The sequence below is a fragment of the Brienomyrus brachyistius genome, chromosome 6 (assembly GCF_023856365.1).
Source record: "Brienomyrus brachyistius isolate T26 chromosome 6, BBRACH_0.4, whole genome shotgun sequence".
Lineage (NCBI taxonomy): Eukaryota > Metazoa > Chordata > Actinopteri > Osteoglossiformes > Mormyridae > Brienomyrus > Brienomyrus brachyistius.
This window is the reverse complement of record NC_064538.1, coordinates 24,815,207-24,833,605: the sequence shown is the minus strand read 5'-3', so window position 1 is coordinate 24,833,605 and position 18,399 is coordinate 24,815,207. Positions and strand designations below refer to the sequence as shown.

The 18,399-nt window shown below is 38.9% G+C and overlaps 1 protein-coding gene across 10 annotated transcripts in view; it reads right to left on the bottom strand.

Moving 5' to 3' along the window:
- The window catches only part of LOC125745412 (membrane-associated guanylate kinase, WW and PDZ domain-containing protein 1-like), a 114,311-nt gene extending 96,212 nt beyond the window's left edge, over positions 1-18,099 (bottom strand). For 8 of the 10 annotated variants that reach the window (XR_007398666.1, XM_049018276.1, XM_049018274.1 and 5 more), the window contains exon 1: positions 17,370-18,096. Coding sequence is in view for 8 of the 10 variants with exons in the window: in XM_049018276.1 (XP_048874233.1) it covers positions 17,370-17,667 (298 nt within the window). In the remaining 2 variants the exon portion in view is untranslated. Of the gene's footprint in view, positions 1-17,369 lie in introns of all 10 variants that reach the window. The other 2 variants (XM_049018272.1, XM_049018278.1) reach the window with 2 other exon arrangements.
- Between the last annotated feature and the right edge of the window lie 300 nt (positions 18,100-18,399).

Here is an 18,399-nt window from a genome sequence, read left to right as displayed (position 1 = left end):
ACCACCTAGATGACATTACCTATTTTCACATCGCACTGATCTGCGTGCTTGTGCACCAGGGGTAATGTGTAACCGGCAGGTCAGAACATAAGCAACACACGAAAGACAGGGCACCTGGATGCTGACCTGCACAATGTGGTCCACGGGGTTCAATAGTGGTATTCACAGCATGATGTCTTCTCTAAGCCATCTGTCAGGAAGTAGCTCCTTAACAGGTATGGCCAGAACACAGTGCCAATATCAAAACAGTCTATGACATCAGCAGCATGAGAGCCTAGGATCAAAGGCTGTTTTATTTCTCTATTGAAATATACAGCCCAGCTCACAAGGTAGAGGAACTGAAAATGTACTGGAGGTCAGTGCAGTCAGCAGCTGTCAGGTGGCACTTCTGTATATACAACAGTGCAGACACACAACCTAATAAAGACAAAATGGAAGCAGGAAAATTAAGCCAGGTTACACTCCAAACGATTTCCACATGCAGACGTCAATTAAAAGACGCAAACGTTAAATATCCCTGCATAACTGGAAATACAAGTGGAGAAGCTGACCAGACCAGCAGTATACCATATATTTCATACACACACAATAAAAATATAATTATATATGATATAGGATAACAACAGCTTTCCATACCTTGAAACAAAGAGTGGGAAATGTATAACAAATGGTACAAGAAAGTTATTTTGAATTTAAGCTGTAATCAGACAGACATTAAAATGGAAACAGCAAAAAGAACCAAACTAATATTTAACGCAATTATAAAATGAAGAGAACACTAGTGAAATACTGCAGATAACTGGAGACTGTAGAATCTGCTGAGGATGAGAATAGTGCCCACAGCCTGGAACAAAATTACTAGGGATGGGGAAAATCAGTTTACCTACAAATGGCGATTCTTCAGGGTGGGGATTTCAAGATCGCCACGAGTTAAAAAATGATTTTTACATTTAAATGTAAATGTAAGTTACTGTATTTGTGTGGGTCAGCATTTGTTACTTCTAATATATTTGGCCAGCTGCGCATGGCCCAATTTGGCTATGGTGGGGTGTCTCAAAGCGGCCCTCTGAGACCCTAACTGGAGGTAGGAGGGCAGATTAACCTGGATTATGAGTTTAGCACAATGTTATGATGACTGACCAAGCGTGTGCAGTGACGACTTCAGTGCTTGCCTTAGTTTAAATCCAGAATTTAGGCAAACCTTTTAGTCTATAAAGCAAACAGACCTGCAAGATTTACCACGATATACTTAAAAATTGTGGCAATAACATTAATATTCGCACATCTTACTCAGATACCACCCCGAGCTGAACGACCAAAACACACAGCTATCTGCCTAAAGAAGAATTCTAATACCCCAGAGCATATAGACCATCTGTTGTTTTTGAAAAAAATCTGAATGCTCCCCAAAACTAGTGTAATACGGAATTATTTGTATACAAGACATTATGTAGAGAATTTCACTCAGATTTAGTGTAATTTTTTCCTACCGTCACACTGTCCAGACATTATACTATGGTATACAGTACTGTGACAGTATTTTCAAAACCAATCTTGACGATTATATTCACATGGTTTCTTCTTGCTGAGCCAGGGGGCTCCCGAGAGATTCCTACATAATAAGTTTCACTAACCTGCTAATTTTATCTCCAAGATTTCAGAATACTGTACTGTACCCAAAATACCATGGTACACCTTATTAGCACAGACATCCCACCTCTCCCCGAAATTAACAATACCTTCTGAAAATTTTGTGAAATATCCCAGAAATGTCATTCCACTATTCAGCACTGGTAAAAATTTGCCGGCGAGATGTATACCTCGCTGAAATCAGCAAATTTTACCCGGACCCCAACCCCTCCCAGCTGACAAATTTCCACCTCCATTAAAACAACATACCTAAGGTGGTATGGAATGTACTGTAATGGTGGACATACACTTCAACCGAAATTGATAAAATCGACGGCGACATCATAATTATGCAACACATTGTTCTCACCAACGTGTGTGATTTCATTTCACAAAAGATCTTGTGAATTGAAAATGAAATGAAGTTCAGATTAAATTTGTGTACCTTTCTTGTTCTCAGTATAATATATACCGCATGTCTGCTGTAAGCGTGGTAATTTTGGTGTGCGTGTCAGTTGCTATATTTTTACTTCTGATTCATTAATTGCTAGAAAGCGGCAACTGCTGTAGGTAACTGTTTTATGGTGATCTTTTGGTTGAAAGGCTTATTTGGTGAGCAGAGCACAATAAAGGCTCTAATTTAAGACGATATAGTCTACTTTCCATGTAGACCTCAATGAATCAGGAATCAATTTAAAAGCAGCAAACATTTTAAGCAAGATTTATTTTTTATTTTGCTGAAGGTAAGTTAAACTTTCAAAATTCACTTTCAAAATTATAATACACATCGGAACAGCAAACAAATATCACTGTAACACCAAATCGTAAGGTCAAAGTGCTTCACTATAGCATTAATGTACAATAATAACTATCTATCAAGTAGTTGTGGCTCCTAGCAACCACATAGACCATACAGTCTTCTGTCTGTATGCATTCATACAGGTCTTCCAGCTTCCCAAAGATATGATGAAACTGCTTGTTTTCCCTTTTCTCCAGGGTAGTTTGCAAAATCTTTTCAAGTACCAAAGTTCAATGACATCAGATCCAGTCCTGTACTTGTGTGTCCAAACACTGAAACTTCACTGAACAGTTTGAATACTGAACTTGTGTTCAAAACATTAAAATACCACACTAAGCAATTCCCATCTCTGTTCGTAGACATACATCAGCACTTTTGAAGATATTTTTTTTCCTTCATCGCAGACCTGCGAATTTCCAGTCCGTACACTGTACAATGCAGGTGCTGTACAATTCAGAGGTAAAAGCAGTCCTTTCGAAACGAATTCATAGGCTAGCAAATACTTTTTTGTCTTTAGTAAAGGCATCCGAGGATCAATGAAAAGTCCAACCCAGAGCACTACTTCTAGCTTCATGGTATCATTATTAATGCACTGTATTTACAATTTTAAAACATGACCCTATGTTTACGAAAATATATCTAATGACAAGTTGTTAAATATCATTAAATGTATTTCAATGCTGTCTGCTACTGTCATCTGGACATATAGCCATATGGAAAATTAAATCATAAAAAGTTTAATTATTAAAATATGTGCAGTTATAGTCTGCAATAAAGCATTTGAGTGCCAATAATGGTCTTGAGTTCAATCCGGATGCCTGAATGGTGCCTCAGTGTGTAACAACACCTGCAGGGCTAAGCTTTGGATTTTAGCCACTGGCTCCGTGTGTGATGTTTCCTTAAATGGTCCAATAGTGTGCAATTAGGCAATTTGGTATGTGTGAGTATGAATGCTCATAAATATGTAACATCCACATAAATGCTGATGATTTAGTTTCCTATTTAAAGTAAACAATCCAAAGGCATTTGTACAACATGCACCTTGAACTCCATCTATCCACCTTCCTCCCACTAATCCAGTTCTTGGCCTTAGGGGGACCATGAAGCCTATCCCAGGCAGCACACGGCACCAAGTCCACCTTAGACAGGATCTCAGTGCATTGCAGGGCACATACATGCACACAACGGGCAATTTGGAAAATCAAGCAAGACACATTAGTAACCTGGGGAATGCCTGCAACATTTTATTTAGTCACACTGATGTTTTTCAACTGGAAAACATAAAAAGTGCGACAAAATCACATGAAATGCAAAAATAAATTTTTAATTCAGTGCATAACTTGGATTTTACTTTGCTGGAAAAGAAGTTATGGCTGGGCGACTTAACTGCGATGAATGGTTTTATGGTGCCAGTTAGCTACACTGGCTAAACTTCTGTGCCTGTGACCAGAAGGTCGCGGCTTTAAGCCCAGGCTTGGCAGGATAGCCATGTCTGTGGGTCCTTGGGCAAGACCCTTAACCCCCCAGCTCCATGGGTGCTGCTGCCCTTTGCTGCCAGGTTTGCTCTCACCTACATGTGTGTCATGGAAAGTAAGATGATGTGGATGGAAAAGAGAATTTCCTCATGGTGATCAATAAAGAATCATTATTATTAAATCCCGTTTTCTGCACCATGTTGACGAAGACCATATTCTTTGCCATGTGGTACGTAACCACAGTTATAATCTCTTTTCACTTAGCATAGTCCCTTTTGTTAAATACATTGTATGAAAATGAAGCCGCTTTGGGATACCACATTGGTTTTTGGCAGCGGGAGAGGAAGACTGGGCAGTAGTTTTATGCATTCTTCGTACTGAATGGTGTATCATATTTTGAGATGGTGGAACAGATTGGTTGCACTGATAGAATTTGTTTGAGATATTTTTCAGGCATAGTTTACACATGACTATGCTTTGCTAATCTCCTGATCCTTTGAAGCCAAACCATCCCCACATAATAGATCCGTTGCTACCGATTATTTCTTCATTTGTGCTCTGCGAATCTCCATTAACTTGCTAAATTCTCTCATCAATTTGCACTATTGTAAACAATGAGTGTGGGTGAGGGGTGAAATATGAAAGTGCGTCAAGGGCATGGACTCCATTACAGACAGGGGCAGGAGGAGGAATACACTTGGCTTAAAAAAAAAAAAAAAAAAATCAATACAGCAACACATTCTCAGTCTGTTGTATGTAAAAATGTACAGAATATAAACTAAAAATCTGATATTGCACCCAGCTGTACTAGAGGTGTAAAGATGCACCATTGCATTGTGATGAACTGATTATATACAGTAGGTGGTGATTCAACTGCATCGATCCATAATATGAGAATTGATTCTGAGGGCAAAATCCTCCCTAAAGATACTCAAACTTCCAGATTGCACATATTCTTGTGTTCATGTGCTGAGTAGACGAGCAAAGATGCAGCCATGGCAAACGATTTCCTGACAGGTACAGCGACAGGGAAAGGTTCATTAATATTTATGAAGGAAGCAAATACCTGACGATGTTTATGCTACGGTGATGATGTGCTGTAACACTTTTGGGAAACTCGCCCCCATTTTGTAGCACATAATGGTGTCTGTAATGGTTAAGTCAATCTCTTCAGTGGGTTCTTCATGCTTCTGGGAAACACTACTCTTTTATAGCACAGAAAGTAATTTCTTTTAATTAGCTATTATAGCAACAGTCAAGACTATGTGGTAGCTAATTAGCTAGCTAAGCAAAAAGTAATATTAACCTTTGAGATGTACCTTATATTAGTTAATGTGTCGATATTCAATAAAAATCAAGATATCAGCACCAGTTTAATGTGTCAGTCTTGGCTGATATTTAAACTTTATCAATTCTAAGTTAACGCCATCAGAAATAAAATCACAGCTACTAAAATAATGATGATTGCCATTTTCCATGCCCCCACCCATCAGGTAGTGCTTCCTTTATATGATTTTTTCTCTGTAGAGTTCAGTTAGTTTTGACACTTTTTACTTAATATAGCTTTTCCCCAATCCAATCCATTCATATAATAATTCATATAGTAGGTGTCGGTGCCTCACAGTTCTTACTATGTTTCTGCAAGTGCCTAATTAGATACGGTGTATTCAAAGCCACTCTGGTGCTACCTCCTCTCAATAGAGTGACTTTGCAAACATTGAGCTGTTGGGCTACTTTGATTTCCAATTTCTGCATTGCTGATGTCTATATAATTTGTAGTTTCAAGCTAAGTATCTGAAGGTTGTGTCGTGTGACGGTATAAAAGGCTGCCTGACAAAAACAGGAAAGGTTCTATGCTGTTTCTCAGTGGTTCTGTTACAAAAGAGTACCGATCAACGTGTCCAAGTTGCAGGAGTTGAAGTGGGGTGGAACGATCCGGAACGACATACTGGCACCTTCAATGAATTAATAAATTAATCTGAGATGCAGTTTCATATATAATAACATCAAGTGAGTTATTTTTTGTGAGTTGATTTTTTTTTTTATTTGCTGCAACCTGGCATTCCTTCTAGATGATGCTATTGAGATATTCATGTCAGTGTGTTCATGCATGCAGATGAACTTGTGGCCCACAAGCTCACAAACCCACAAGCTGTTTTATGTGTAATCTGTATTGCTGGTGACCAGTACAGTATCTGACACTTTGGCTAACTAGCCTAGGGTGACCTTAGCTCCAACTGCTGGAATAGAAAAGGCCCTCCCCCAAACTGTTCCCACAAATTTAGAAGCAAAGAATTCTCCAAGATGTCCTGGTATGCTGAAGCATTAAGAGTTCCCTTCACTGGAACTAAGGGGCCAACCCCTAGACCAACCCCTGAAAACAACCCCATACTATTATCCCTACTTCACCAAACTTCAGTTGGGACAGGGCAGTCAGACTGGTAGTGATCTCCTGGCATCCACCAAACCCAGACTCATCCATCAGACGCCCAGAGAGAGATGTGCGATTCTCCACTCTACAGAACATGTTTCCCACTGCTCCAGAGTCCAATAGCGATGTCCCTTACATCACTCTACCTGATGCTGTGTATCACACTTAGTTATGCAAGGCCTGCATGCAGCTGCTCGGCCATGTAAGCTCATTCCATGAACACACATTGTTCTGGGGTTAATGCCAGAGGAAATTTGGAACTCTGCAGTTATTGAGTCAGAGTGTTGGTGACTTTTACCCTCTATGCACCACAGCACTTGGTGACCCCACTCTGTTACTTCGCGTGGTCTGCCACTTCATGGCTTTGTCTTTGTTGTTCCTAAATGTTTTCACGTTACAATAATACCCCTTAAAGTTTACAGTGGAATATCTAATAGAGATGAAATTTCATGAACTTACTTACTGCAAGGGTGGCATCCTATGATAGTGCCATGCTTGAACTCACTGAGTTTTCAGAATGACCCTTTCTTTTACAAACCCATTCTTTTGTAAATCTGACTGTATAGCTAGGTGCTTCAATTTATACACCTGTGGCAATGGATTTTTAAATGAGAACATGGCAGTGTAAGAGGTAGCCTTAGTCAGTTTGGGAGTTATTTTGAGGTGTCATTTTTGCTATACGCACCTCTACACTGGAGCTTACATTCCCCCCCCCCCCCCTTCACAAATTCCATACTAACCCCTGCTGAGAAGATTTCGATGTCCCAGACAACTGGAAGAAATGCCAGTCAAATATTAGCTATGCTTATTATTGAGCTTAAAAACAATCGATAAGCAGGCCATAGAAATAATGACATCGAGGCATATAAATATATTTTTATTGAAAAGTAGGCTATTTCAAATGAAATACGTCCCATAAATAGAGTGCAAAAAATGCAAAAATACATGAATAGATATTATTCAAGTCTCCTTTGTAATCTATAAACACTAATAATTTCAGCTGAAATCAGTGGTGTCGATTTCAGACTGTATCTAAGACTCATTGTTGTCATTAGACTTGCATGGTTTCAGAACATACTTCTGTGGCTTCTCTGGTCATGTTTGATCTCTCTTGCTCTCATTACTGTTTAATGTTATAATATGCACACAGAGTGAATGAAACAAACAACGGTTGGTTTGTTCCACATAAGTCTGTAGCATACACATTTCATTAAATTTCATTATTTTTTAAATAAAAAGATACAGTAGGTTAAAACTGATATGATCACATATTTTACTATAATTCAAATTGTGTTTAGAGGGAATTATTTTCACAAGAGCATATATGAGAAATTTGAATGTGTCAGATATCAACAGATTTTCCTGGTCAAAGTCTGGAATTTACCAGATGATTGGAACTATGCTGTTGCTCTACTTACATTTACTTCCTCATGTTTGGTTATGATTGAGTAGAGAAAAAAATTGTGAGAGACAGTCTGTGTAAACAAAAGATCAGCTGAAAACAGTCATTCTGTTGTCTCGCACGTGATCATTCTGCTTATGTATGTCATGCCAAAAAAGCTGTTTTATAACTGCCCACACGCAATACAAACGCACAATATAAAAAAAAAGCATATTAGATAATCGTGAAAAGGAAAAATAATTAAAACAGCAAAACTTGATATTTATATTTAATAATGCCGCATAATGGTCAGCCCTATAATATACTACAGCCATTTTTCAAATTCAATAGAAAACACGCCACCTCGCACAGTGATGTCATTCAGTGCTGGTACTGGTTTTTACCAGTGAAAAACCACCCTGAAGTACCAAAAGTAAGGTACCTGTTGCAGTGGAAACGCGGCCTGTTAAGAGAATGCCAAATTATGGAACGCTTGAGACTCTCTGGGGAAAAGTAGGAGCACTCGTTCTGATCCAGTTGATGTTATAAAATGCAGAACAATTTAGAAATGGAATCGCATAGAGGTATGAATCGAGATCACGGTTTTTTAGAATAACTGTGCGGCCCTAGTTTCAAGCACTTTTCTGGGAGAATGAGAGAAATCATTCGCTCGATTTGAATAGCTTCGTGCAGTGAAAAACACTAAAACACACAACAAAGGACGCCCAGTCCGATTAGCGTGCTGCAATTAGCTGCCCAAAGTGTCACCACGGCAGCAGAAGATCAGCACCAAAACCAAGAAGTGTTTAAATAAACAGTACAAAGTTTACTTTAACCATGGTGAGCAGAGCGCTGCCACACACTGAGAAGGAATGTACCATTAAGAAGAGTAAGCACTGGCTGAGGAAAAATCATAAGGTCTTTAAAACCTTGTAGACAGAGAGGAATACACGTACTCTCATGCCATCATAATGGTGAGAAAAGAGTAGAGAACTTCTACCGAATAAAATAAAGAGAAAACATTAACAAGACACCACATGCTAATCCCAGCTAGTAGTAGTTGTAATAGTGACAATATTCTGGGATCATCAGGAAAACGCAACACTTTGAATGTTTCCATACCATAATTGTAATATTTAATAAACATTCCTAGAATGAAAAAAACTGTTAGACGGGGTAAGACATACGTGTTTTAAATTGGGACACCACAATGAAAATACTTTTGGAATTATATAATTCTTAATGCTTTACACACAAGTGTTTATCTGAGAGTGATTGCAAAATCAGGACGAAAGAACATAAGAATTACAAGTGATCTTTCACCTTCCTAAACCTGATGTCCACAGACACTAAGAGGAACATAAGATCTCCAAAGAAGGAATGCAAAGAATCCGTATGACACTCGGCAGCACCTTCAGTAAGCTCTGTAAAGCATGAAGGTGTCAGTGCGTAAGCAGCACGAAAGCATGAAGGTAAGCAGCACGGCTGCCTTTGTGATACTGCCCCTAAATTCTCTTTGGGAATCATCAGCTGAATTTCAGCTTTAGGGTAAAGGGTATACTGTCTGCAATTATTTCAAATAAAATTGAATATTTTTTTAAATAAATCAATCACCGTCATAACAACTCAGACAGAAAGTTAAAGTATGAGAAACCTAATTATTTCACAAGAGCTGCAAGTAGATAATAAAAACAACTTTGCTAAAAATCTAAAAAAACTTGCTAAATTACTTGTGAAGATAAACAGATGCAGCACAAAAGACAAAGCAAACATCAATAACCAAAATGGAATAAAGACAAATATGGCAACAGGATTCCCGAGTACCGCTAATGAGTCATGCAATATGATGAATCAAGAAAATATCATCAGCTATGTAAAATTAAAAAGGATCTGATGAGGACTTATGATGACTGATGAAGAAAAAAATTGGGGAAATTTTCATTTATTTTGTCTCTTGAAAAAAATCCTAATTCATTTCATTTGTGGCCTCAAGACTGATCGGAGAACATGTGAGCTGGGAAATGGCCAACAGCAGAACAATGGCATAATTCTTTGATATTCCTGGAAACGCGAATTTACATCAACACATCTGCTGAGGAGAAGCATTCCAGGGTGAATATCATTTCACATCTGGAAGAAGAAGTATAGGTATTTATGGGGGGAGGCCAGGAAATGCTCACGGATTCTCACCAGGAACTCAAATCTCTTATATTTTCAGTTACCTTTCAATTTTATTTTCTGTCAATCAGATAAAAATGCATCAGCATTATCAAAAATGCAATATTTGCCTTTAGTGATGAATGACAAAAAAATCCAAATTTGTCAGCTAGGAGGAAAGCTGTTGGAGATGTTAAATCTGCACAAAAAACATTTAAACTTGTAGAACGAAGTGTTTAATGTTTAGAAATGAATAAGAAGATTTAGATGCTTGCTGCCAAATTTGAAAACCTACAAAAAGATAGAGCTTTTCAAAAAATCTAGTATTATTTCTAAATGAAACAGCATTTGCAAGTCCCACTCATTAGGCTAGAAAGACCCAGCACGTTCCTCCCGAAGCCTTCAGATTACAACCAACAACTCATTTACAACCAGCAAAATGTTATTAGTTCTATTCATTTTATGCATCCCGGGTTCCTCCATTTACAAAATGTAACAATATCAACAAAATAGTTTAAAAAAAAAAAAAAAAAAAAAAAAAACCTCACACAAGAAATGTGATGAAATGATTCTATTTGGCATAAAAAGAAAAATGTCCGTTCTTATTCAAACACTGGTATATTGATGACTTAAGGCTTTTTATTGACACATATTTGAGAGAATTTGTTGCTGTTGTTGCATATTTGGGTTCCTTTGTATTGTTTGGAAAGAACCAATTATCAGAGTTTACTGCTGACTTTGCTATGGGTTAAAAAATAAAACTTTTATATTTTTAAAAATAAAACATTATTTTCTACCTTTCCACAGAAAGCTTTTTCAGAAAAGATAAAAGTTTCCTCCCGATCTTAAAATTTTAAATAATTCAAAAAGCAGGCCCTTCCAGTTGTTTTGAAAGTGGATCTAAGAGCATGAGTAGTTTGTGTGTAAACAAAACTCTAGGTTCAAAACTCACGATCAAATCCAGCGCAGGAAATACCTGCTTTACCTTGATTCCATTTACTAAGGTAAATGCGTCTGCATAGCTGTCCTCAGTAAAAACTCTCTCAGATCACAAAATAAATAGCTGCAGCTCCTCAATCAGTGTAAACAAAACACAGACGACATGTGCTCTTGTTTATGGGAATATTCATGCTTTCTTGACCCAATAACATCTGCGTGATTATCGTTTCGTTATCATGTGAATAGCTCTATTTTCAAATGGGTGGGCGATCAGCCTCGTTTCCAGCCTCAGTTTGGTCTCGTGGATGGGTCTGCTGACTCTAGAGGGTTAAATGATGGAAAATGTTCCATTGCTTTAAAGACTATGAAACAATCCAGATAATTCAGTTGACAAGAAGCCTGTATCTGATCTTTCAGAGGTAAGTATTAGCACAATGTGGTAAAAGTTTTTGAAATACAGACTGATGACTGAACGAGATGATCACACAGATAGCAGGGAAGATTTGGTACTATTTCTCTTAAACTCTTCCTAGCTTACCATGACATCACCAATGGCTTTGAGTCATCTATATGAACTAGTGCCCCCAGCCGCAATGGACTAGTCACACCTACATGGGTGGGGGTTCGCATATCCGCTTTATGTTTATAGAGCTTGCATATTTCCCCTTCCTTGTGCAGGTTTCCTTCTGTAGTCCAAAGACATACAGTGAAGCTAAAACTGGCATCTTTATTGAGCCCATAGCATATGATTTTGTGACTATAGCTACGTGCACTGCAATTAACTGCCATTTCACCCAGGGTGCAGCCCAGCCTTGTGCCCTGTGCCACCTGGGACGGGCTGCTGGCCCCACTGCCATCCTGCCCAGTTGTTAGATGGGTGGATTATGAGGCGATATGCAATTTACCATTAAACTGAAAAAAAAAAAAAAAACAGTATAATTTTTCCACCATCACTTTCTGCATGAATGTCACTAAAGAAGCAATTAATTTAGTCAAGCAATTTCAACTGACTGCCTGTCACAATGTCCGGAGGTTTTTCCTTTTAGAAACCATTGACATATGTTTCAAACATATGTTTTTCGTGCATTACTACCATAAGGAACTGCATTGCTGCATGATTTCTTGAAAGCGGCTGCTGTCATTAAGAAACAAGTCAATAAAATTGGTAACATTTTACTTGTGGGGACACAATGTGATACTACACGCTTACTTAATACATTAATGAACCATTAAGTAAGTTAATTCATCATTAAATCAATTATGACAATTCATGTATTCCATGCAGGAACTATATTACTTAACTAATTAGTTAACTTTAATATAGTTCCAGAATTGAATACATGAACCGTCATGATCAATCAATAATGAAAAAAAAACATGGGATCAATACCCAACTAACAATTAGTTACAGGTTAATTAATGCATTAAGTAAGTGTGTACTACTAAATTATTTGCGTCCCCCTTATTTGTGACCATAAAATTTTACTGCAAGCATTAGACATCTTTTGCTTTACGACATAAAATGAAGAAATGACAAAGAAAAAAAATGGAGAGTTCTTTATAAACGGCTGCATACCATGGATGTCCTTAAAAGAAACGCATTTCAGTTAGCACAGATAGCACCATGTTGTTTTATAAAGAATAGATATTCGTTTAAATTGGGAGTCTTATCCACAAAGGGCTTGTGTGTACGCAGGTTTTGGGGGTAACCTTTAGACCGGCTGATCAAACCCAGGTGTGAGGACTCTTCAGCCAATCACTCCCCTAATTAGTAATGTAATTAGTGAGTTGCAGTGAAAACCAGCATACACTGTGGCCCTTTCTGGATAAGACTGCCCACCCCTGGTTTAAATTATGTTGCTGAATTACTCTGTTATTTAGGAACTGAAAAGTGAGAACTTGATTTAATGCACACTAGTCTACAAACTTCAGTGACAGAGAAGGGAAAAAAAGAGAGAATGGGAAAAAAAAATTGTTGAGCACCATATTATTTCCATCACTGAAACATGTAAACATTATTTACAGTGGATAAAAAGGAAAACATGATCCTTGGGAAGAAACAAAATACCAAGAAAATCACAATCATTCAGCAGTACATGATTTATAACTGATGAAGAAGCATGCAAGGAGCCGCACATCATTTACTTAAGCTTTAGGTCTCAGATTCTCAACCCAAATTTGGGTCACAGCAAGTTCTGAAAGGATTGTGAAGCAGAGTTGGAAATGTAAGCATTTTAAAACCAGCAAGTTCCTATGCTGATCCACGATCAGATTTTCCAGCCCAAGTCCTAGAATTAGCCTATATAAATTGATCTTGGGTCAGTAAATGCTTAGCGCAAAACTAGTGAACACTCAACCAATCCAAGAAGCCAAAGCACAGAAATGCTAAATTTAAAATTCAGCGGCACATCCAATCAGATTTATGCAGTAGGCATTGACTGGAGGAAATTATAGAGTGCACGGTGTGCTTGCTCATAGGGTTAATTTAAACCTATACTATAGGGTCGTGACTGAGCACTTTGTTTGATCTTATCATCCTTCAGGGGTTTAACAAGTTCACTCTAGTTCCATCAATGGTATTTAGTGCAGCAATTAAATACAGACGCTCTTCTACTTACGAATGACATACGCCAGAAGTCGTACTACCCGGAATTGGCGCACAGAAAAAAAAGCTGATGTTGCGGACAGGAAACGGGAGCCCAGTGAACACAATTTGGACTTAAAGTCCTCTTCATTCGTATGTCTGAAAGTTCGTACGTTGAGGAGTGTCTGTACTGTAGTTCGCATTGGTTCTACTCGATTCGCCCCAACATTTCCCCCTTTATCCTATGTGCCCTTGGCCCATAATTAGCGTCAAACATATAGTGTGTACACTGAAGCGGGGGGTGGCTACGCCCTACCAAAGCTGATGTGAGCACCCATTACACCTGCAGTACTCTAACTGTGGACGGCATACCTAGGGTCTGTGCTCTGAATGCTGATGAAGCAGAATCATATACCTCAATAAATAGCCAATCAAGAAATACCCAAAACTGAAAAATTCCCATGACAGCCGCAGTATTCCACTGAATCTGCACACGCACACCCTCTTCAGCGGATGAGCATGGAGCGAATCGAGTAGACTTGGGAGTTTTTCCTTGCCACTGTCGCCTTTGGCTTACTCACTGGGGGCTTTGGGTGAGGATGCTGTAAAGCGCTTTGAGAGGATGTAATGTCGTGAAACTGCGCTATACAAAAATAAATTTGTGTGTTGTTGTTATGGTGAGGATGTCAACAAATGCATGGTAGCCATCAGAGGCCTGATCTGCTTCGATGGATACAGTCCACTCACTCCATCTATGCAGGTCAAGAGAGGAGTGTCCTCATCTCAGGAAACACCTGTGTCCAGCACCCAAACCTACTTTACAACGCGCCTTCCTAAGCTAAATGTAGCATTTCATAAAGGGTTCCCTCTCTGACTGGTGTCTTAAACATGAAATGTCTGTGATTCTAATTTAGCATATCCATATTCTAATTTAGCATTCAGGAACCATGCATCCATCCATCCATCCAACTATTTCCTGAAACCGCAGAATCCCAACCGGGGTCGCGGGGGGGGGGGGGGGGGGGCAATGGGCGCAGGGGGTAACCCTAACTGGGCAGAAAAGGAGTCAGAAAAGGAGGTCAGAAACAACTAACTCATAACAAACTTATTTTGAAAAGCAACAAAAATAAAACATTCTAAATTTTAAGCATACACCTTGTATCTCAACATAAATGCAAATGCCACATTTAAAAATGCTGTTTCAATTTTTAACATAAGTACATGAAACAGAAGGAGAAGTACACATTCAAAAGGCTTTGAGGGGTAACACTATGATTCTACTAAGCACATAGATTTTAACACCCTACCACCCAGGACAACACCTGATAACAAAAGACTCAACCAGTCAATGAAAGACCACTCTGCCAGTGAGAAGTCAAACAGTATAAAGGACAGTGAGCGGTGCATGTGAACACCAGTGCCAGAGCTGAAATTCCCTCACCGGTGCCCTTTTAGGTACCTTCTAATGATTAATATGGACTTTAAATAAGCAGAAGTGCACATTCCATTTTTCTAATGTGTATTCAGTCCCATTGGTACATGTGTTTCCATGGCCTTCGGGATAAAGCACCTGATCTGAGCTGATAGAAATGACCAAAGCCAAATAAAATACCTCATTTAGCATTTTTTTGTTAATTATGCCCACAAAGCACTCTCAGCTTAACAGAGGAGGGTAGAATTAAACATATTTCACAAGTTTAGAGAAATGACAGCTAGATCTACACTGTAGGTATTATTAAACTGAAACTACGCAGTCATGTAATGATATGATGACCTAATCAAACAATAAAATGCGTGGGTATTAAATGATGGTTTAAAAATTAATTAAAAACAAAACTCTCTTTGAATTCAGGTTTTATGTCATTAAGAAGTACCAGTACTGTAGTGTAAGCAGGTAACATTTTGGGTGTAATAAAATTAGCATAATATATTACGCTAATACTTATGGTTTAATTAACCACAAACTAAGTCTTAGTTATATACTGACTGCATGTCCATTCATCATCAATGAATCATGATACGTGCTTGATCTCAAGCCGTTACTACAGCGCCCTCTACAATTATTGGCAACCTTTGTAAAGATTTGTAAAAAGGGTTAGAAAAAAAATCCAACTTTTGGTGAAGTAGCTTCATTTCACACTGAAAAAAACTGAGAAAAATCCACCCGTTCACTGAAATAAATTTAACCAAAGAAAAACAAATCCTTCATCAAGAAGTAATTATTTTCAACAAAACCACAATTATTGGCACCCCAGCATTTAATACTTTGTGCAGCTTCCCTTTGCCAGTATAACAGCACTGAGTCTCCTATAACATTTTATAAGGGTGGAGAATACAGAGCAGGCCATCTGAGACCATCTGAGATCTGAGCCCTAGGCACGCTCTGGAGCACTCGCCTCTTCAGCTCAGCCCACAGGTTTTCAGTGGGGTTCAGGTCAGGGGACTGACACAGCCTTGGCAGAAGCTTGATTCTAGCATGAAGGTGGCATCCGATGGTTTTCTCAGAGATGTGGTAGCCCCAAAGTTTGTCTTTTAATTCACCCACAGTGATCCTTGGGCATTTTTTGCCTCTCTTACGATCCTTCTCACTGTACATGGAGCCAAAATAAACTTGGGTCCTCTTCCAGACAGTTCCAGTTGTCCACTTCTTTATTATTACCCCAACAATAGAAATGGGCATATTCAAAATTATCAATTTAACATTTAAACCCATTCCCAGGCTTACGAAGGTCAACACACTTCTCCCTCATTTCGTTTGTGTTCTCTCACCTTTCCCAAGTTGATGGATGATTGAGGGAATTTGGCCCCTGTCACCTCACGTTTGTACCCCAGTTAATCAAGTCATGGAATACAGCTTGAACATTCCTACACACTCCAGTCAACTCAAAGATGTACAATTTACAAGGGAAACATGCTTCAGTTACACTGTGTTCAGGATAATTTCCAGGGGTGTCAATAATTGTGGCACATGTGCCAGAGGTGGAAATTTCAGGTGCAGAAAGTAAAAATCCAGTCCAAGACTTTATACTCAACTGGTTGGTTGAATCAAAGAGTCAGAGTCACAGTCTACTCATCTGGTTGGTTGAAGAAAAAAAGTTGGACTGGATTTTTACTTTCTGGACCTGAAATTTCCACCTCTGTAAATAGTCTACTGAATAATACGAAACTCTTCAACAATACACACTAGAGAGACTTGCTGCTGGCTCAAACTGAATGAGCCACACAGTCAACTCATATAGAAATAATCACAAATCGCCATAAATAAACGCATCTTTTAATGCAGGCTTCAAGTTCGCTTAAACGCCCATTCGCTTTGCACATGGTTTCAAGCCTTAGTGTTATTCAAGGGAAAAGAAACTTAAAAGTCTTAGAAATTCAGACTTCCATCCAAATGCCCCCATGTTTAATTTGGGCCCTACAAAACATTAATGAAACAAGCTGGAACAGTATCTGCTCAGAAAAGACACAAACCCTAAATTTGCAGTTACTTTCCTATATACCATTCCAATGTGCAATAACAGACCCATAAGGCACAACAATAACGAGGCCTGTCAAGTCGGTTTTATGTCAAACTGTTTTCCACTTATGAATGACAGATGATTGTTGACAGTCATATTCCTCACGTCAACTGTATTTCTTTTGATGGCTTTCGCAGACTTTCGATTACTGCCACTGACCTACCCACTATTTTACACAAAAAATTATTTCATACAGTTAAATATAAGAAAGTCTTACTCAAACTTGCTAGAAGTCAACCTATTAGACGATATAGGCGACGGCCTAGGGCGCCATCTTCTGAGAGGGAGCCGGTTTAGCAAACTTTACATTGTCATTTAGAAACAGATTATAAAAAGGGAGGCGATTAAAACGATAAAGAAAAAAGAAATCTGACATTTCAAGCGCTAACACCGCTTTCGGACATACAGAAAAGCAACAGAAAAGTTAAGCATACAGAATAAAGCCACATCCCCTACCTTGTCTGACAGTTCTGAACTCGACATGGTCCTTGCAATTTTTCATCATCGCCAAAACGTCATATAGGGGCAATCCAGGAACCAGGATACCCTCAACTGCCAGTATTAAATCCCCCTCGGTCAGCCGACCACGCTCGTAAACCACATTGTCTTCATCAACTTCCCCAATGCACGGAAACTCGCCGTTCTCGGCTCCGCCATTCAGTTCCACGTTATACCTTCCGCGAACATCTCTGGCTACTGAGCACTGCCTAAGTCTGCAAGTCCAATGGTTTTTCTTCTGCATCTCTTTGGACATGGTCAGAAAAATCTTTGTGCAAACCAAACGGCCCAGCAGGGAAACGGAGAAACAGCGCTGGCATAAAACGTTACTTCTAAGTCACTGTATCAATCAGAGAGGAAGCAGCCAAACGCTGACCGTCCGCTTTAAAAATCGCACCGACTTCGAGATCAAAACCACATGTTTGCAATTTTTGTTTCTCAAATTTAACATGCTTGTTGTTTGATCTTAATCCAGTTTGCGCCTCTTTGGTTTTCTGTTGTTAACATAGACTTTTTATGGACTTCCAAAGTATTCTTTTTTCAGTTGCAGTTCTTTCTTTTATAAAACAGTTGCAGATTTCACCTGTGCTGTCGGCTGGGTCAAGGTTCTCCAACAATCGCGGCTCCTTTAAGCAGGTACGACGTTGCCTGTTATGTTAGAGTTCATTGTGCTCCGCTGGTTCCCGAAATTGGGATTAAGTGATAGTGAAGGGAACGCATGCGCGCTGCTGCTCTCCCGGGGACCCTGAAGCGAAGCCAGGGCTTCACCTATCACTGGGTCCTAACGCTCCAGCCTCATTCGAACAGTGCAGTACGTCAACGTCCTCGGATTAATTCTGCCTCACAAGAGGAGCAAGGCATATTTATCAAAAGCAAAATTTTCATTTCTAAATTATAAAATTGTTAGAAGCGAAAGTAAATCGATTCGGTTTTTTAACTACAATAATACAAGTAATAATACATCCCATTTGCAACCACTTGTCATGGT